Below are 21810 nucleotides of genomic sequence, written 5' to 3'. Positions count from 1 at the left end.
CTACATTTGGTAAAATAATCAAGTTCCTTCTACTGCAAGTATGGTAGAAATGTAAAACAGAGGATAACGGACACTTCCCTGTTAATTACAAGGCAGCAACTGAGGGATTCAGATGACAATATAAACCATGAAAGTGAAGGTCAGACACTTTATATTTGTTGTCTGAATCCAGTTCGAATTATTGCCTTTAATTCACCAAGCAATGCTATTTAGAACGCACACACATGTTCAAGGTAGTGACTTTAAAAAAAAAATTCTTGGTTGCCATTTCAATGTGCCAGCTGGCGTGGAACTGGAAAACATACTGAATTTATGATTTGTATTACTAGCACATTTTTGACATTAGTTACTAGAAAACTCACTACCTTGTACATGTAATTATATCAGACATATACATATGGTCAGTAATTAACTGAAGACCATTTCTCAATGAGCCTGCAGTGATTTACGCCACTGATATTGATCTTCCAGTGTGAACATTAAGAAAAGTAAAGGTATTAATAAAGTGTTGCTGGTATAAATGAAGACTCAACCCTGGACAGTATCCCTACAGAAAATTAAATAGGTTGTTTAGAGGAGTTTTCATGACTGTACAGTCATTACCACTGTAGATAAGTGGTCAGAATATTCTGGTGGTGCATAGTGACCATTAGATTGAAACATGTAGATTTAGGTCTCATACACTTCTGATCTTGACTAGCATTTTTCTATCTCTGTCTTTTGTTGGATAGTTGCTATTTCAAAGTCCTTCACCACCTGTCTACTGACAAACGTAGTTCTTTATGGACATGAAACTATTTTGCTCGCCTTTTATGTTCAAATGATTCTTTGTATATTGCTTTTGTGTTTGTTATCTTTTATCCTGCCTCACTGTAAATATTTAAAATAAATGTAAAAGTGTAAACGAGAAAATACAAAATATGATTTCATTTTATTTATCATAGAGTGGTTTCGTATACAGAATAGAACTTTACAGTCCATACAACACACTCAATCTTCACAACACAGGTCCTAGCTGTCGGTTTCACGGTTGTGCGTTGTGGAGTATAGAGGGGCAGGTCTAAATTTTCTCAATTTCACAAGGAAAGCTGTTGGTGGGAAAAAGAACACAGAACAATGAGATCGATAAGAACCTCTTGATACAATTAGAACAATTTCTACCTGCGTACTGTTACGAAAATCTTGAACTCGCGTGGGTCATCTAACATAAAAGCACAATATCTGTACTCTGGCCTATCATTCAGGACAGTCCCTTTGTAGCCTTTTGCTGGTGGTCTCCCTTGATGCCGGTGTTCTGATTTTTAAAAGCCTCCCTCACAGCCCCCAGAAATCCAGCAGCAGGGTGCGATTAACCAGACATGGCTAATGAATTGTCCACCATTCGGGTCTCTCCAAAACAACTTCCTATCTTGCACTGTAATCACCAATCCACCACTCAGCAGGGGCTATCTTGGGAAGCTAAAACCCTTTAGGCAAACCTTTAATAAAATCCAAGGTCAGGAATTTCCTCGAGTTTTTCCCCATCCACCGCCGCAATTTTGGCAGAAATCCCATTTACGTGCATAAACAGAGCTACAAAAAGGGAGTATGAAAAGAAACTTGCACTGGATATCAAAATCAACACAAAGAATTTTTACAATTGTATTGGAAAAAGAGGGTAGTCAGGAGCAATGTTGGCCTCTTAAAAACTGAACGCAGATATTGTCAATGATAATAAGGAAATGGAGGACATGTTGAATAATTACTTTGTGTCAGTATTTACAGTAGAGGAAGAGGACAGCATGCCAGAAATCCCAAGGAAACTAATATTGAATCAGGGACAGGGACTCACTAAAATTAACGTAAGTAAAATAACAGTAATGACGAAAATAATGGCACTAAAGAGTGACAAATCCCCAGGACCAGATGGTTTCCATCCCAGGGTTTTAAAGGAAGTAGGTGAGCACATTGGCAGATTATAGTTGAGGCATCTGCAAAGTTCTCTCGATTCAGGAACTGTTCCTTTAGATTGGAAAATTGCACATGTCACTCTGCTATTTAAGAATGGCGAGAGAGGGAAACCCGGGACTTATAGACCAGTTAGCCGAACATCTGTTGTGGGGAAATTGCTAGAGTCTATATTAAGGATAGAGTGACTCAACACCTCGAAAATTTTCAGTTGATCAGAGAGAGCCAACATGGATTTGTGAAAGGTAGGTCATGCTCGACAAACCTGATTGAATTTTTTGAGGAGGTGACTAAAGTAGTGGATAGGGGAATGTTTATGGATGTTATTTATATGGATTTCCAGAAGGCATTTGATAAAGTCCCACATAAGAGACTGAAAACAGTGGAGGTCCAATAGATCATTAAAATGTCTGCCAATGGTGGAGCGATTAAAATTGGGGATGCTCAAGAGGCCACAATTGGCGGAGCGCAGATATCTCGGAGGATTGTAGGGCTGGAGGAGATTACAGAGATAGGGAGGGGCGAAGCCTGCAAGGGTTTGGAAACAAGGATGAGAATTTTAAATTCGAGGCATTGCTTAACCAGGTGCCAAAGTAGGTCAGCGAGCACAGGGGTAATGGGTGAACGGGAATTGGTGCAAGTTAGGACACGGGCAGCAAGCTGACAACTGGGGTATAAATTTATATGGATTCATTTTAAAGAGTACTGTGATATTAATAAAGCTATCCTAAGGCTTTCAGAACTGAGTGTGTAAAATTCGTGTCAAAGGCTTCTGACAAGAGGTATTGCAGTATCTTCCGAGTCTCTAACATCGCAATAAAGAGTGGCTCAGTTATACTCACCTATATCAAACAGGCGGCATCAAGGTGAGAGTTTTTAAGAACAAAAGAAATACAAGTTCAACAAAGAAAAAGAGCTGGACTCACCTGTGTGAGAAACTTGCTCGTGATGAGGTCTGGCAATATAAGGTACTGTGCAAAAAGGTTTGGTATCTTCCTCTTCACCTGCATTTAATGCAAAACATTTTTCAAACATTTAGCAAGGTACGGTTATCTGTTGGCTTCAAAGACTGTTTTTCTGAACTATTAAATGTACAAAAGAACCGTTCCCCTTTTTTAAATGTTTCACTCCATTTTCTTCCCTCCTTCCCTGAAAGTGCAAACTCTTAGAATCATACAGCACATCGTCCCTGTGCCAGGTCTTTGAAAGAGCTATCCAATTAGTCCCACTCCCCTGCTCTTCCCCCACGGCTCTGAATTTTTTTTTCCTTTTCAAGTATATATCCAATTCCCTCTTGCTGGGGTAACATTTCCACAGTCAGTGGCAGCACTCTGGTATTTCACCCAGTAGTCATTCTTCAAGAAATAAAAACAGAAAATGCTGGAAATACTCAGCCAGTCATTCTTCAAGTGTCAGTGTAGATAATGAGTGTGGGGGGCTATTTGTCAGTGGAGGACAACACAATCGAGCCCAATCTTAACCTCATCCGCCACCTACATGCATGCACTTTACAACAGAATTTACACGATAGCAAGTAAGAACACTGACTGATTTTATTTCCTCTCCTTAGGCTGAGGATACTGAGCCCAGTGATAGCGCTCCAACTGTTGCCCCAGCTTAGATCAGCTGACTTAGCATTGACCGGGACTTGAACCCGGGATTTTCTCGTCTGTGTAGCTTTATGTTACATCAGATATTGTCTTCCTGATATTCTTTTCTTTTTAAAAGTGACATTCCAATTGTTCTGAGGGTCGCTTTATACATTAAAATTTACTTCTTATGAATAAAATGGTGCTTGGGCTAGTGCACCAACCAGTCCACCAATAATCTGCTTGTAACTTGTGCACAGTAGTGACCAATGTTCTTGCTAAGGTGCGCACGTGGCTGCGCAGTAATCTGAAAGGTCCCACGCAGGCCACTCACCGGCTTTTACATCGTAAATACCGCGTATGTGCAGAAATTTAACAGGACTACGCATTAAAAGAAACAGGCCGCGCAGTTTTACAGGGGACATTGGTAGTGATGTTACTGAATTCAACACTGTACCCAGCTCAGGGGTGATGAGTGGGGGGGGAGAAGTCTTGTTAATTTTCACGGATTGGGCAGCAACTCAAATCTCCTATTTTAGTGCTTACGGTGAAGAATGAAACAATCAGTTAAGATGTAAATTTTAAAAAGCTTGAAACAGGGTAAATACTCTACCATCATCTTCCTGCTCATCTACAGCTCTTCCTTCCTCGTCCTGAAACTCATCGTTCATGTTCCTTTGCGGTTCCTCTCTGAGCGCCGTGCTGCCGTCCTTCCGTAGAGCTGGTGCAACGACCCAGTTCCTGTGAATGACCTCAAGGATCTTCTCACAAGAGAGGGATAACCGGGAGCTGCGTATCCCTTCCAACAGATCGATGACCTGGGTAATACTACGAGTAACAGATTAGCAGAAGAATCCAGTACTCTGGGATATTATTAAAATTTGTCACACTAATACGACAACAACTTGCATTTATATAGCACCTTTAATGTAGGAAATGTCCAAAGATGTATTGCATGGGTGGCGGGGGTGCGGGTGGTGGAGGAGGTGCGCGGTGGGGGAAGGATTAAGAAAAAGAAATGGATAAAAGGAATAAAGGACAGACACCGAGTCATGATGTGAGAGTTGGGAGGAGTGGCCAAAAGCTCGGTCAAAAAATGGGTTTTGAGAAGGTGAAGGAAGAAGCAAAGAGGTAGAACGGTTTAGGCAGGGAGTTCCAGAGAACAGGTTTTAATGACTTAAAAGTCAATGCTGTCTTTCTTAGCTAATTGCATGACTCTATCCCGCCTATCTGTGTAAATATTATCAGTCAATATATCAGCGTTCCTTATGTTTTGCCTAGGGCTACAATTGCAACAAACATCTTGCTTGAGGGCCACTCCCAGGAACGATGCTGCACGCCTCACCGTGGAGTGACGGGACATGGGTCCGCACCTGCGATTCCCCACACGGCTCCCAATTTCAAAACAGGGACAGCTTCGAAGTGGAAAGCAAAAGTTTCTCCATAGGATGAAAAAAATGGCAGTACTAATGAAATAGTGGTGTTTCAATAGGCCCCTTCCATTGACTCTGCTAGCTGGCTGCTGAGAACATTCACTTGCCTTGTTTTGCTGCAGAGTAAGAAAGGGCAAATCCCAGCGTGGGTCAATATCCCGCAGCCAGGCCTGCCGTGACCGAGCACATGGAGCTTCAGAGGGCCATAGGGAAAGGGCGATGGGATACAAATGGCTGTTGGGGTCATATTATGAGTACCGCACTGCAATAGGTAGATGCTTACAGCCTGCCATTTCACAGAACTGCACTACCAGCAGCCACTTGTTAGAATCTGTGCTTGCTTGAAATCAGTGCTGTAAAAGAGAACAAAGACTTGCATTAATATAGCACCTTTCACAGCTTCAGGACATCCCAAAGCGCTTTACAGCAAATTATGCACTTTTGAAGTGTAGCCACTGTTGTAATGTAGGAAATGTTACCATTACCCGATTCCCAAAAGGGAATGGCACTGGTTCGAGGTCCGTAGAATGTTTAAATTAACATAATTAATGAGGATTTGACTTGTCCTCCACTAACTCCATTCCAATATAGATGTGTTGTTCCATGACTGATGGCAGCAGATTGATTTACCGTGCTCGATAGCTTTAACACAGTGAAATAAGCACCTTTGTTGAAAAAATCAAAAATTGACAAGAACGACTAAAAATGACTTGGGTTCAGGAAAAGATAGTAATCCATGACAGAACACGTTTTAGTGCTGTGAATATTAGCAGAAAGATAATTTAATAGGGATGGTGGAAATGAAATCTAACCCTGTAGTTGTCTTCTACAAAGTAGCTGCAGAGGGCTTTCATGGTCATGGAGCTGTATCCGTCTTTTCCTCAAACCAGCTATGTAGTGATTGCAGCCGTAAAATGTTGAGAACAAATATTTCCAAGATTTCTTGTGCCGCAGTATTAACAGTACATGTGGAAATGTATTAAATGTGTAATCTGGGAACTAGGGAAGTGGTACTTAAAAACGGTATCAGCCGTGGTTCAGTGGTATCAGTCTTGCATCCGAGTCAGAAGGTTATGGGTTTGAGTTCCACCCCAGAGTCTTGAGCACATAATCTAGGCTGACACTCCTGTGCAGTACTGAGGGAGTGCTGCACTGTCGGAGGTGCTGCCTTTCGGATGAAACATTAAAACGAGAGTCATCTGCCCTCTCAGATGGACTTAAAAGATCCCATGGCACTATTTCAAAGAGCAGGGCAGTTCTCCCTGATGTCCTGTCCAATATTTATCACTCAACCAACATTGCTAAAACAGATTATCTGGTCATTATCACATTGCTGTTTGTGGGAACTTGCTGTGCGCAAGCCGGCTGCTGCATTTCCTACATTAGGGCAGCACGGTGGCATAGTGGTTAGCACTGTTGCCTCACAGCGCCAGGGACCCGGGTTCGAATCTGGCCTCGGGCGACTGTCTGTGTGGAGTTTGCACATTCTCCCCGTGTTTGCGTGGGTTTACTCCGGGTGCTCCGGTTTCCTCCCACAGTCCAAAGATGTGCAGGTTAGGTTGATTGGCTATGATAAATTGACCCTTAGTGTTAGGGGGATTAAATACGTGGGGTTACGGGGATAGGGTGGGATATGTGTTGGTGTAGGGGTTACGGGGATCGGGTGGGATATGTGTCGGTGCAGGCTCGATGGGCCGAAATGGCCTCTGTCTGCACTGTGGGGTTTCTGTGATTCTGTGATTACAACGGTGACTACACTTCAAAAGTGCTGCATTGACTGTAAAGCACTTTGGGACATCTTGAGGTTATGAAAGGCGCTATAGAAATGCAAGTTTTTTTTTACCATAAGGATAACTGCAATAATAGATTAAACCTACTTTACACTTACTTTGCTAGATATACCGCACAGACTCGACCTTGCTTGAGGTGTGTGTAGATGACAGGCAAAGCAAGTTGTGGGCTTAGCATATCCAAAGCGATCTACAAAGGATGGAAGAAGATGGGAAAATTAATATTAAATGCATTTCAAATTCAGTTCACCTGAAGATATAGACTGGTTAGTGAAATGGGAAGATTCAATTTAATGTGGACAAGTGTGAAGCTATGTCCCCCATAGCACGGTGGCATAGTGGTTAGCACTATTGCCTCACAGCGCCAGGGACCCGGGTTCGAATCCGGCCTCGGGTGACTGTCTGTGTGGAGTTTGCACATTCTCCCCGTGTTTGCGTGGGTTTCCTCCGGGTGCTCCGGTTTCCTCCCACAGTCCAAAGATGTGCGGGTTAGGGTGATTGGCTATGATAAATTGGCCCTTAGTGTTAGGGGGATTAAATACGTGGGGTTACGGGGATAAGGTGGGATATGTGTTGGTGTAGGGGTTACGGGGATAGGGTGGGATATGTGTCGGTGCAGGCTCGATGGGCCGAAATGGCCTCTATCTGCACTGTAGATTCTGTGATTATAGAGAGGACATTAAAGCCACAGAGCTTGTAGTGTAGATAAGAACATAAGAAATAGGAGCAGGAGTAGGCCATTTGGCCCTTTGAGCCTGCTCCACCATTCAATAAGATCATGGCTGATCTTCTACCTCATCTCCACTTTCCTGCACTATCCCCATATCCCTTGATTCCCTTAATATTCAAAAATCTATCGATCTCTGTCTTGAATATACTCAACGACTGAGCCTCCACAGCCCTCTGGGATAGAGAATTCCAAAGATTCGCCACCCTCAGTGAAGAAATTTCTCCTTATCTCAGTCCTAAATGGCCGACCCCTTATTCTGAGACTGTGACCCCTGGTTCTAGACTCCCCAGCCAGGGGAAACATCTACCCTGTCAAGCCCTGTAAGAATTTTGTATGTTTCAATGAGATCACCTCTCATTCTTCTGAATATAGGCCTAGTCTACTCAATCTGTCCTCATAGGACAATCCTCCCCATCCCAGGGACCAGTCTGGTGAACCTTCGTTGCACTCCCTCTATGGCAAGTACATCCTTCCTTAGGTAAGGAGACAAAAACTGTACACAATACTCCAGGTGTGGTCTCACCAGGGCCCTATATAATTGCAGTAAGATGTCTTTACTCTTATACTCAAATCCTCTTGTAATAAAGGCCAACATACCATTTGCTTTCCTAATTGCTTGTTGTACCTGTATGTTAACTTTCAGTGATTCGTGTACAAGGACACCCAGGTCCCTCTGAACACCAACATTTCCCAATCTCTCACCATTTAAAAAGTACTCTGCTTTTCTATTTTTCCTACCAAAGTGGATAACTTCACATTTCTCCACATTATATTCCATTTGCCATGATATTGCCCACTCACTCAGCCTGTCTATATCCTCTTGATACCTCCTTGCATCCTCTTCACAACTTACATTCCCACCCAGCTTTGTATCATCAGCAAACTTGAATATATTACATTTGGTCCCCTCATCCAAATCATTGATGTAGATTGTGAATAGCTGAGGCCCAAGCACTGATCCTTGCGGTATCCCACTAGTTACAGCCTGCCAACCCGAAAATGACCTGTTTATTCCTACTCTCTGTTTTCTGTCCGTTAACCAATTCTTAATCCATGTTAGTATATTGCCCCCAATCCCATGTCAAATAACCTCTTGTGTGGCACCTTATCGAATAAGAACATAAGACGTTGGAGCAGGAGTAGGTCATTTGGCTCCTCGAGCCTACTCCACCATTCAATAAGATCATGGCTGATCTGATCTTGGCCACTTCCCTGCCCACTCCCCATAACCCTGGACTCCCTTACCGTTCAAAAATCTGTCTATCTCCACCTTAAATATATTCAATGACCCAGCCTCCACAGCTCTCTGGGGAAGAGAATTCCAAAGATTCACGACCCTCTGAGAGAAGAAATTCCTCTTCATTTCCGATTTAAAAGGGTGCTCCCTTATTCTGAAATTATGCCCTCTAGTTCTAGATTCCCCCACGAGGGAAATATCCTCTCTGCATCTACCCTGTCAAGCCCCTTCAGAATCTTACATGTTTCAATAAGATCCCCTCTCATTCTTCTAAACTCCAATGAGTATAGGCCCAACCTGCCCAACCTTTCTTCATAAGACAACTCCTTCATCTCCGGAATCAACCTCGTGAACCTTCTCTGAACTGCCTCCAATGCACGTATATCCTTCCTTAAATAAGGAGACCAAAACCGTACGCAGTACTCCAGGTGTGGTCTCACCAACACCCTGTACAGCTGTAACAGGACTTTCCTGCTTCTTTACTCCATTCCCTTGGCAATAAAGACCAACATTCCATTTGCCTTCCTAATTACTTGCTGTACCTGCATGCTAACTTTTTGCAATTCATGTACAAGGACCCCCAGATTCCTCTGTACCTCAGCATTTTGTAATTTCTCCCCATTTAAATAATAATTTGCTTTTTATTTTTCCTACCAAAGTGGATAACCTCACATTTTCCCATATTAAACTCCATCTGCCAGATTTTTGCCCACTCACTTAGCCTATGTCCCTTTGGAGATTCTTTGCGCCCTCCACACAATTTGCTTTCCCACCTATCTTTGTATCATCAGCAAATTTGGCTACATTACACTCAGAATGCCTTCTGAAAATCCAAATACACCACATCCACTGATTCCCCCTTATCTATTCTGCTAGTTACAACCTCAAAAAACTCGAACAGATTTGTCAAATACGATTTCCCTTTCATAAATCCGTGTTGACTCTGCCCAATCCTGTTATTATTTTCTAAGTGCCCTTAATAATAGATTCTAGCATTTTCCCTACTACTGATGTCAGGCTAACTGGTCTGTAGTTCCCCGTTTTCTCTCTCCCTCCTTTCTTAAATAGTGGGGTTACATTTGCTATCTTCCAATCTGCGGGAACCGTTCTAGAATCTATGGAATTTTGGAAAATTACAACCAATGCATCCACTATCTCTATAGCCAACTCTTTCAAACCCCTAGGATGTAGGCCATCAGGTCCAGGGGATTTATCAGCTTTCAGTCCCATTAATTTCTCCAGTACTACATTTGTACTAATACTAATATCTTTCAGTTCCTCATTCTCGCTAGACCCTTGGTTGTCCACTATTTCCGGGAAGTTTTTTGCGTCTTCTTCCATGACCAGATTAATGCCAGTGGTAGGAAATTATAGTAGTAAAGGAAGACTTGAGATACTAGGACCAGTTGCACTGGATGAGAAAAGGTTGAGGAGATTTAATAGGAGGTTTTAAAAATTATGAAGGATTTTGATAGCATAAATAGGGGAAGACTATTTCCTCTGATTGAGGAGTCAATGACGAGGAGGGTCATAAATTTAAAATTGTCATTAAAGAGTGAGGAGAGATATTAGGAGAAATTCCTGTATGCAGTTCCTTTATGGGTTGTTGGAACATGGCATGTTTTGCCACAGGGAGTGGGTGAGGCAGAGACGATTGCTTCTTTTAAAGGAAAAAATTGGATAAACATTTGAAGCAGAGGAAAATACAAGGCTATGGGGAGAGAATGGGGCAGTGGGATTAGTTTTGAGTTGCTCTTGCAAAGAGCCGGAACAGACCTGATAAGCCGAATGGCTTCCTTCCATGTTGTAAACTTCTTTGGTTTCAAAGGTACTTTAAAGGATTTTGCGGTCAGCGGCGAAGTGATGGCGCTCGCCGCTGCCCTCGAAGAAAGCTGCCCACAAAGATCTAGCAATCTTTGTGGCGTGGATTTCACCTCTCCCGACGTTAATTTGAATCTGATGCCTAGGAGAAGTCATGGGGATCTCCAACGTTCAGCAACAGTCATCAAGCTGGCTAAGAAGCCAATCACATTGAAAAATTCTCACAGATAGCAAACGAGGAAGTAAAATGCACTGATGCTCCTTCATTTGTTAATCATTTTACAGAACGCGAAATAAAGATTGGGACATATGCATGGGAGTAAGGTAAAAGCTGAAATATCATAAATAAACTTTAAAAAAAAAATTATACTAAAAACCATGGAATTTTCTATCATTATTGGAAAATTTGACATTCCACAAATATAAAATTAGTTTTTCAGGGCCAGAACAGTTGTTCAGCAGTAATTATGACTCAGTACGCTGTTAAAAACCCAGTTACACCTAATTCAACTAGTGTGTTTATTTCAGAAGTTTAATACATTTGGATTAAAAAGGCGAAAAAAGATAAGGAATGCACTAAAGTTCCTGAAGTGTAATTTAAAATCCTCACCACTCATTCTAGTATAAACTGCAGAGAGAAATAGTATATGCAATTTAAAAAAAAATCTCCCCTCCAATTCTTCCTCCTCCCCTGACAGCACAGACTCATGCTGGGGTAAAGTTCCATGGGCTTCAGTCATACTCCAGTACCTCACTCAAGTGACCTAAACCATAAATGTCAACAGGCCATTGAGGACACTGTAACCAAGCCTGATGCCGTCCTCACTTGGGGCTAGATTTTCGTGGAGCCGTCAGGTGGGGTTTCAGGCGTGGGGGGGAAATCCCGAATTTGGGGGTCCCGACACCATCCCGCGCAAAACCCCGCCCCACGTAAGTTTCAGGGGCGGCGGGTACCCGCCCCGCACTGGGACCCGCCGAAACCAGGCGGGAAGGGATTAGTGCCAATTAACTGCCAGTTAACAGGCAGTTTTTAGCCTAATCCCTATTTTGAGGGGTTTCGTGTGGGTTTCCCGACGGCTCCAAACCACGCCAGGTAGAGCAGGTGGGCCGTTGGGTTGAAGGAGTTGGAGGGGTCGTGATGTTGGCGCTCAGGTGAGTGATGGGTGTATGAGTGCAAAGGTAAGTGTGTTTGGTGTGTCTAAAGTGTGTAAAGAACTTTTACTTACCTGTACTTACCTTCACAGCCTTTCTTCCAGTAGCCGTCGGGAGCCCATCACTCAGCCGGAACTTAAAGCTGAATGGCTGCGATCTGTGAAAAGTGACAGCCTTCAGCTTTGAGTGCCGGTAAGAGTTCTAACTGAGTCTGTGCAGAATGACTCATGGTAGAACTCAGACTGTCAGTGTTTCACAGCTTCAAACAGCTGTGAAACACTGCTATTTCATCCGTCAAGAACTCTTGACAGATGAAATTTCAGTCTGTGATGTCACCTGTTGCCGGGTGGCCCTTAATTGGCCTGCTGAGCCCGCTGGGCGGGCTCAACAAGGTCAATCAAGGGAAAATCGCGCGGATTGGCCGGACGTCGAAGTAGGCGGGTCAAAAACCCGAAAGGGGAAGTCCCGCCTTCTTCCCGACAGGTTCGGGAAAATCTACCCCTTGATGTCTACACAGGCGCACTTTCCAGTAAGTCACTGGACAGCAATCAGGAGTGGCTGATGTTTTTCTCTTCCCTACCAAGGAAAGTCAATAAGCGTACCCTTACTGCTGCCCCTGCTGAGATCAGTTAACTCAACACAGGCTGTGAATCGAATATTGAACCATACTCGGTAGAGCACTTACCAACTAAGCCATTGGGTGTACCTTAAAATAAGTGTGATCCTTTAAAGTATATAGTCAAGTTTTAATCTTTTTTTAAGATTGCAATATGCTATTTTACTGTTACAGTGGAAATATAGGGCTAGAAATTCAGTTGGTTGCGCCAGCCGTTAGCGCCTTAGGAGGAGTAGATGTCGAGCGCTAGGCGGCTAGCGCCCGGGCGCTGCGTGATCTGCGCCTCGCCCCAACTTCAGTAGAGATTTAGCGCCGGCGCAAAGTCTTTGCGCGCGCAGATCATGACGTCATTTCCTCGTGCAACGCCCTTTGTGCGCCCCAATCCGGAACTTGAGTCGCGCCGCCCCATTGTGCGCCTGGCGCCCCTAGCGACTGTTGAGTGGAACGGTGCTCAGCCGATGCGGGGCGCGGGGGGCGCAAATTAAAGGGCACTCCTTCTGCAGTAGAAACGGCAGCCGTGTTGCAACACTCCTTCTTTGTGGGAGACGGATCCTCTGGTGAGGAGGAGGAGAAGGAGGAGAAGCGGCCTTTCAGAAACACAAATGCACCCTCCCCCTTTAAGAGCTGAGCGGCGGCAGAGTGTCTGCCGTCAATCAGCAGCTCGTCGCACCTGCCCTGCGCCCGACTTCCGGGGTTTCGCCCCGACCCGCCGGCTTAGCGCCTAATGATAGTCGTGCATCGCCTGTTTTAGCGCAGCAGCAACCTCTTAGGGCGATGCGACTGAATATCGGCGAAGGGGGCTCGACTTTGCGCCGGGCGCAAACTTTAGCGGCCGCCCGACTTTACCGCCCCAAAAGTGGCTATACTGAATTTCTAGGCCATGATGTTTTTAAGTATTAAATTGTTTTAAGTAGTATGTTGTTGTTGTATTACCGTTAAAAGGCAGAAATAGAGGTGATCTGTATATGACTTTAGTATTAATAATAGTTAACTCTACTGTTATTGCTTTCAAGTTTATGATGTGATGCGTTAACATGATTGTTGCAGTATAATCAATACTTAGCTATAACACAGAAAACATCGAAACATAGAAAAATAAGAGTAGGCCACTCGGCCCTTCAAGCCTGCTCCGCCATTCAGTACGATCATAGCTGATCCTCTATCTCAATACCATATTCCCGCTCTCTCCCCATACCTTTTGCGTCTAGAAATCTATCTATCTCCTTCTTAAATATATTCAGTGACTTGGCCTCCACAGCCTTCTGTGGTAGAGAATTCCACAGGTTCACCACCATCTGAGTGAAGAAATTTCTCCTTATCTCAGTCCTAAATGTCCTACCCCATATCCTGAGACTGTGAGCCCTCGTTCTAGACTCCCCAGACAGGGGAAACATCCTCCCTGCATCCAGTCTGTCTAGCCCTGTCAGAATTTTATATGTTTCAATGAGATCCCCTCTCATTCTTCGAAACTCTAGTGAATACAGGCCTAGTCGACCCAATCTCTCCTCATACGACAGTCCTGCCATCCCAGGAATCAGTCTGGTGAACCTTCGCTGCACTCCCTCTATGGCAAGTATATCCTTTCTTAGGTAAGGAGACCAAAACTGCACACATCGCCTCTACTTTCACATTGTTAACAATTTTTTTTAGTGGTCATATTTACAGGACTATTAATGTGGAGTCTGCAGCTTTACATAGGATATACGTCACAGAAACAGGCCATTCGGCCCAACCAGTCCATGCCGGCGTTTATGCTCCACTCGAGCTTGTTCATTTTATGCTGAAAACTGAAGCAGTGACTCATGATGCTGCAGGCCAAAAGGTTACCCTAGATAAAGAGCCAGAAGTACCAGTGAAAGTTCTGAGGTTCAGTTCAAATAGTCAGAAGCCAATTTCTAACCTGAACTTTGCATTTTCTCAATTGGTTTAGCTTTTTGAACCCGAGAGGATTAGGAACCTAAAGTTTTCAGATTTGATCATCTAAATTGACCAGGTCCTAAAATCTCATTGTGTATATCGTCCAAAATGAGACAGCACCGAAATCCATTCTGGGCTGCTCTTATGGATTTACTGATGAATGAAGTCAGTTTGACTGGAATTATTTTGCTTGTCGTTATGTTTGCATGTTTGATTCCATTTTAAAATGTTTTCTTCCTCTCTTTTAAATCCGTGACAACATTCCTCAGCACGCTGCTCACAGGCCTCTGCTGATACTGCTCTGTTGTACACTGCTGTGCATCGTAATTCAGCTCATCTGTGGGAGATGCAACATCTTGCATTTATATAGCGCCTTTAACGTAGTAAAACGTCCCAAGGCACTTCACAGGAGCGTTATCAAACCAGATTTGACACCGAACCACATCATGAGATATTAGGACAGGTAACCAAAAATGTGGACAAAGAGGTAGTTTTAAGGAGCGTCTTAAAGGAGAGAGAGGTAGCGAGGCGGAGAGGTTTACGGAGGGAATCCCAGCGCTTAGGGCCGAATAAGCTGAAGGCACGGCTGCCAAAGGTGGAGCGAAGTGTTGAAGCACCAAACAAATGCAACAACTGAGCTAAAGGAGCTAAATACTTGAAGGAGAAAAAATTGCAGGGTTATGGAGAAAGAGCCAGGGGAGTGGGACTAACTGGATTGCTCTTCGAAAGAGCCGGCACAGACCCGATGGGCCTAATGGCCTCCTTCTGTGCTGTACTATTCTGATTCTATAAAGCAATGTGCTGGGAATATTGGAAAACTTAGGTTCTGGACATTTGCAAATCCAAAACATTTGGAATGAAGGCAGGACAAAGGGATGCATTCGGATCCACAACATAATGGGTGGAGTATTGGTAAAAGCAACAGGTTACTTACAGCATCAAACATCTTTCCTTGGATATCGTCAGCGGCAGATACAATATCTTTATTAATGAAGTCAACGTTATTTGGCCACTCTTTTTCACGGGCCATTTCCCAGGCTTTCCGCCAGCGCTGGTAATTTCTTTTAGCATTGTGGTGGTGATCCTCTCTTACCTCAAAACTATACACTTGCCCAGAAGATCCCACTGTGGGGGGAAAGGAAGCAAATTGAATTATATGTGAAAACACACATACACCCACACACACACTCTTAATCACATATTTTTCTTCACAACTATCCGCCTCCCTCCGGTGAAGGTGCTCACACTGGGATGTGGTTTGATGGAGCTTGGCAACCCTCCGGTAGCACCCGATTGGCCATCCTTCACGTGTGAGCCCAAACAGTGTCGGCAGGAGATTTGACCGTAGAGGCCAGTTGATCCCAATCCTGTCCTTAACCATTGTGCAATGTTTTGCAGGGTCACCGGAAGACGGCTAAAAATGGGAACCCTGGCTGATTTTTCCTCCAGTCTCACCTAAGGGTACTGAGGCAAATTGCCTTATCCTACTTGCTGCCCCAGCTAACTCAGCACAGAGATATCTAGACCTGGCTATTAGGTCTCATTGCCACATCAGCTGCAGCATCTTCTCACGAAGCCATCAGGAAACAGTAGCAGAGAGAAAAGTGCAATTTTAAAAGTTCTCTCTTTTCCTGGAATTCTATAAACACAATCAAAAATATTTATTTATTTTCATTTTTTAAATAGATTGGGGTACAAATTCATCTCAGGTGGTGGCGTAAAACGGCAGTGTCAGATCAGCCGCCCGTTAGACACAGCGCCGGATATTCAGTTTCATTGCAGTTCAACGGACTGAATATCAGGCGCTGGGTATAACGGGCAGTCGATCCGATACCGCCCACTTTTGCGCCGCCGCCCAAGATGAATTTCTACCCCATTTTCTTTTGAATTTCTGTGTTTCCCAAAGAACAATAAGCAACGGGGAGCTGTAAAAAATAAAGAACTAATAGCCGAGTTCCTGTAAAAGAAAGTGTTGCATCTCACAGAGAACTGAAAGTGCTTCGACATACAATGAATCAGTTTGATGCACGACGACTGTTGATATGCAGGTAAACAGAAGCTGTCAGTTTGGAGGTAGAAATGTAATTAATTTAAATAATTTTCTGTCGTCATGTTCAGTCGTTGACTTTTTTAAAAATTCTTTTGTGAATTTGAATTATCAACGTTGGAAATGGATCGGAAGTTATTTATCCAGTTTAACACTGGAGTATCTTTATTTTCTGATTATATATTTGTTTAACTTCAAGATGAGGGATGTTTGTGCTTGAGAATGGAAAACTTGTAATTTTGGACACCCAATGTCAGTATCAAATTCGCAGGTCGGGTATAGAACAGACAGAAAAGTTCCCTCTGCTGTGCCTCAGCCCTAATATCAAATGATCATCTCTACTGCATCAGTGTGTCATTTTTCTGTTTCCCATACCAAGCAGAAGGTTACGGGTTTAAGTCCCACTTCAGAGACTTGAATACATGATCTAGGCTGGCACTCCAGTGCAGTACCGACGGTGTGCTGCACTGTCGGAGGAGCCATCTTTCAGATGAGAAGTTAAACTGAGGCACCAACTTCCCTCTTAGGTGCATGTAAAAGATCCCATCGCACTATTTAAAGACCAGGAGAAGTCTCATGGTGCCCTGGCCAATATTTATCTTTCAATCAACATCACTAAAAAATATATATTATCTGCTCATTATCTCATTGTTATTTGTGGGACCTTGCTGTGCGCAAATTGGGTGCTGTGTTTCCTACATTACAACAGTGACTACATTTCAAAAGTACTTCATTGGCTGTAAAGCATTTTAGGACGTCCAAAGGTTGTGAAAGGTGCTATATAAATGCAAGCTCTCTGTTTAAAGCTCTTGCTCCTCAAAGAGTTTTACCATTTAGTGTAAATGTCCTCTCCTTATCCTTCCTTCCAAAATGTATCTCTGCATTAACTTTCTCTGACATCTATCTGACCAATATACTAAACTGTCTTTCAACATAATTAGGAGAGTGGGATTAATTGGATAGCTCTACCAAAGAGCCGGCACATGCATGATGGGTCAAATGGCCTCCTTCTGTGCTGTCTCATTCTGTGATTCTATAAATACTGCAAGTTAATGGAGAAATAGTTTGTAGTGCTTTAATAAAAGTTGTAGCGTTATCATTAAGAATTCTGTGAAGCATTCAATGGGCATGTGAAATTTCATTTTATATCTACTTTTACCCATATAATAGTAGTCAGTGCATTTGCAAAGCAATTCAGTGCGTGAAGTGCTTTGAGACATTTCAATGACATACTAAAGCATTATATAAATGCGAGGATTTCTTCATTTCATTTGAACTGCAGAAGCAGTTAGCTGCACAATTACAAAAGTTATCCTTCCAAACTTAGGTTGCGTCTGAAGGGAGTATTTGAATTACAAATTAAAAAGCATAATCTTGGCTTAAGTGTAATTTTCACTCTATTAATGCACTAAATAAGCCCAGTGCCAACAATGCAATGTATATTTATTTGTACATCCTAATATATAGTTTTTGGCAGCACAGATATGTAAAATGTATTCAAAGTTACTCAGCTTTGATCAGGGACCCTATAACACATTACCTGTTCGGGACAGAAACAGTGTCATTGCTCCAGACCCTGAACCGGACTCTAAAACACAGTCCCCACTACTAACATCCATCATCATCATCAACATGGTGCTAATATCCTGGAAGAAGCAGAAGGGAAAAAAAGATAGAGAATGACTGAGAAATCCTGAAGTTTTCAACCTTTTCTTTAAAATTATGTTAACTAAAAAATTCCGTCTACTTGTTCTCTTCAAATCTCTCTTTTACATTATTCTTTTTCCATGTGGCTTTCTCTATATTTCCTTTATTTTACTGGCATAATGCAATTAATACCTTAAAAATAGATGTGAGCTGGAATTCATGATTCACAACAAAGTTGCTTATTTATTCCTGTAAATATTGTTCTTCGGAACTGCTCACTTGATTTCAGTATTTTTTTCTTGTCTATATGATTTTGTCCTCAAATTTCTTTTTCTTACTTTTCCAGAGCCTGTGATAACAATCTCACGGCTGAGGGTAATTTCTGCCCTTTCTCTGTACCTTGCTGCTCTTTGCTGAGAGAACTGTTACTGATCCACCCATTCATTGAGTTTGTTCTGACTCGTAAACCTGAGTTGCTGCTGGGTTTCTGGCAGATGGGATGCTCCCTTTCTCTGAACGATCAGTTAGGATATAAAGCCCGAGATTCCCTCTCGCCCGACCAGGACAAGCTGTATTCACTAACATCTCTCTCTTGAGGGAGTGCCGCACTGTCGTGTTTCGGATGAGATGTTAAACTGAGGGCCTGTCTGCCCACTCAAGTGGACGTAAAAGATCCCATGGGACTATTTTACAAGAAGAGCAGGGGAGTTCTCCCCTGTCCTGGCCAATAATTATCCCTCAACCAGTATCTTGACCAATAATTATCCTTCAACCTACATCACTAAAAAACAGATTATCTGATCATCACATTGTGGTTTGTGGGACCTTGCTGTGCACAAAACTGGCTGCTGCGTTTTCCTACATTACAATAGTGACTACATTGGCTGTAAAGCACTTATGGATGTCCTGAGGTCATGAAAGGCGCTATATAAATGAAATTATTTCTTTCTTTTAGGTAATACTACTGATCTCAATGCAGTTCCTCATGCTCTGAAGGGCTGGAAGAGAGTGGTGAAGCACGAGATATTACGAGGCCACTGCTAATATATCACAGCTTCGTTTTCTGCCGATGTGTATGCATACTTCACATTGGGCCGCAGGAGGGTTGCGTCAGGAGGTACAGTAAAGGCCAGCTGCAATGCTACCTGCTAGTGGCGAGGTGGTGTATACAGCATCAGGTTTGTTGAGGACAGGGTGCATTGGACATCACGTGGAAAAGGAGAAAATGACTGGAGCAATTAGATGAAAGGATGAGTCACCATTATGGGTGAATTTGCCATTTTTAAAAATTGTGAATTGCTGAATTTCTTTACGTGTTTATTATGTGAGAAATATTATTTTACGGGCAAATAATGGGCTGGGTGGGGAACTGCCATGGTGGTTGTAAGTTGGAGAATTTGTTTTGCTGTAATGTGATTATGGAGAAAATAATTGGCAGGTTAAAGATTTTATGCAATATGATTGGAGAATAACAAAAACAGAAAATAACTAATTAGAAAAGAGAACACAGAGATTAAGCAATAAAAAGAGGAAAACTGATGGACATTCACAACCGACAGTACAAAACGAACTAAATATAAAAACAAAAAACACTGGAAATACACAACAGATCCATTGGCATCTAAAAAGTGAGGTGGCTGGTTAATGTTTTGGATGTAGACCCTTTGAGAGCTCGGAGCTCAGCCAGAATCATTAACCTGTCTTTTCTCTTCACAAACGTTGCTTGACTTGCTGTATATTTCCAGTATTTTCATCAGGCACTGCCTTTCGAAGAGGAGTGGAGATAGACTTCTGGGTTGGGCAGTGGAGAACGAAGCCTTGGAATTATTTAAAAGACACTGTGATGGGGGGAAAGTGCAGATCTTTCTGGATGGGCCATACGGTTCTTCTCATCTGTATTTATCTTTTCAACTTGTGAAATGAAGGAGATTGAAATGGAAAACAAAATCATCACACCAAAGGTTTAAATGAAAAATATTAGTGAAGCTCTGCTGCTGTTTAGGGCATAACCTGAACCCTTCAATTGGCTTATTTAAGAGCTCTTTTACATTAAAAGGACGTTAAGGATAGCAGAGGCTATGTACTATGATAATGGCAGCGCTCTGCAATGTAAAGGACCCAATGTCATGACCCATGTGGAGGGTAAACATGTGGAGAACAGCACAAGGAAGTCATGAGTCTCCATTTTAGCACTGTTTCCCTGGGAACACCCTATGGAAATACAGAAGTGCCTAAAGAGAGAAACCTTGTGGGTCTTTATCTCACATACATATTCTACTAGTCTCTCTCTCACACATATTCTACTGGTGGGTCATGGGCAGAGGTCTGAAAGCAGATCAGATATCCTTCACCGGAAGTATTCCTGACACTTTCTTAGAGAGCAGGAATGTTCATTTTTTGGGGGCTAGCTAGTTCTGTTCGTTATCAAAATTTGAAAAGTTTAAATTGGGGATTTACGTTAAAGTGTCTTTTTTTATCTTTTATAATTAAATCCTTACTGATGAATGACCAAGATTAAAAAAAACACTCCATACTTTTGGATAAGAAATGGCTGGTCCTCGCTTCATCAGCAGCACAAACTCCTCCAAGGACGGTCTCCTTAATACGAACTCAAAGCCAGTGGAAGTCCTGAACACCTGGCCCGGGAGATTCCCCAGGATCTCCTGGTGGGCGACCATCCCCCATTTACTGTGCAATTTCCCACCTGTCACCAAATTGAACATCTTTTGTAATTCCAAGTGGCGTCGCCTGCGAAACTCCACCAGGACCACGTCCCCTGTTTTAAAGGGCACTTCTTTGGCTGTGGAGTTAAGTTGGGAAGCTGTGTCCTCCTCTTCCTCCTCCTCCTGGGGTAGGTGCCAGCCGCCGCCAGGAGTTGCCTGCGATCCTGAGGGTACAGTTGACACTGATGCCGGCTTGTAACTTCTCGGAACATTGTTTCCACCCAGTTCCCGGTTCATCTGCTGCTCCTGCAGGTCCATCACCTCCTGGGACAACATCTCGCCGGGGATCAGGCTGCTAACCCGTTCCAGCGGAGACAGGGAGCGTCTCCTGGGCAGCAGACCGCGCCGCCACGGCCAGGAGGAAGACGGGGACCACCCGGGCCAACTCTGCCCAGCTCCAACCTCCCGTCCCGGTCCCGGTCGCGGATCGGATGCATCTCTTTCGCCGTCGTCTCGATCTTCTGGGCCGGGAGGGGTGGAGCCGACCGACACCAGCCGCTTGCTGAAGGCTTGCACAGCGCCGGGGCATTGAGAGAGGAGCCAAGGCGAGCAGCCTTTGCCCGCTGCCCGGGACCGCAGGTTAAAGCTCTTGGCTGGTTGGCAGATTGCTTGCAGAGGACAAGGGGGGCGCAGGAAAAGAAGCATCTTTTCACCCTCTCCCCCTCCTCCAAAAAAAAACCCCCAGTGATTATCAGCGGTTTCTTCCCGAGTTGAAATCCATTATTAAATTGCACCCGAAAGTCTCTACACTGGCTGCTGACATCCTGAACCCGACCTGTCTTTGCATTGCGCGCTGGTGTCAGCAGGAAACAGCAGCTTCCAAGGCTCCGCCTCGGCACCAGTGCATCATAAACAAGCGACGGTGATCCCTTGTGCAGGGACACACGTGGAAACCCAGGCCGGGCCAGAGATTACATTTCTGCAGTGTAACATGAGCCTCATATTCCGCTCTTAATGTCAGCTTGCCTCTGTCGGTAGTACTCTCACTTCTCACTCAGAAGGTTGAGTGTCCAAGCTCAATTTGAATATATAATTGAAATGGATTTTTTTTTAATGGGGAAAGAGCAGGGGTGTGGGACTAATTGGACAGCTCTTTCAAAGAGCCCACGATGGGTTGAATGGCCTCCTTCTGTGCTGTATGATTCTGTGAACTCCAGGAGG

The 21810-nt window shown here is 43.6% G+C and overlaps 1 protein-coding gene across 1 annotated transcript; it reads right to left on the bottom strand.

Annotated features, from left to right (window-relative positions):
- Positions 1 to 912: 912 nt before the first annotated feature.
- trmt61b (tRNA methyltransferase 61B) lies at positions 913 to 21419 on the bottom strand. The gene is made up of 7 exons (XM_085997903.1): positions 20461 to 21419; positions 17820 to 17925; positions 15167 to 15357; positions 6858 to 6949; positions 4150 to 4364; positions 2874 to 2951; positions 913 to 1088 (listed from the first exon to the last, which is right to left on the bottom strand). The coding sequence occupies exons 1-7, from the start codon at positions 21292 to 21294 to the stop codon at positions 1012 to 1014; spliced, it is 1593 nt and encodes a 530-aa protein (XP_085854029.1). The 5' UTR covers positions 21295 to 21419; the 3' UTR covers positions 913 to 1011.
- Between the last annotated feature and the right edge of the window lie 391 nt (positions 21420 to 21810).

The sequence above is a fragment of the Somniosus microcephalus genome, chromosome 9 (genome assembly GCF_052327205.1).
Source record: "Somniosus microcephalus isolate GS21.2 chromosome 9, FLI_Smic_1.0, whole genome shotgun sequence".
Classification (NCBI taxonomy): domain Eukaryota; kingdom Metazoa; phylum Chordata; class Chondrichthyes; order Squaliformes; family Somniosidae; genus Somniosus; species Somniosus microcephalus.
This window is presented reverse-complemented; position numbering and strand designations above follow the sequence as displayed.

Excerpts from the sequence above, each read along its gene's own strand:
- trmt61b (XM_085997903.1), bottom strand. The coding sequence starts at position 21,294 with ATGCTTCTTTTCCTGCGCCCCCCTTGTCCTCTGCAAGCAATCTGCCAA. Across the intron at positions 2,952-4,149 it reads AGATGAGCAGGAAGATGATG|GTGAAGAGGAAGATACCAAA; the intron begins GTAGAGTATTTA and ends CATTAAATGCAG. Across the intron at positions 1,089-2,873 it reads CGAGCAAGTTTCTCACACAG|CTTTCCTTGTGAAATTGAGA; the intron begins GTGAGTCCAGCT and ends TCCCACCAACAG.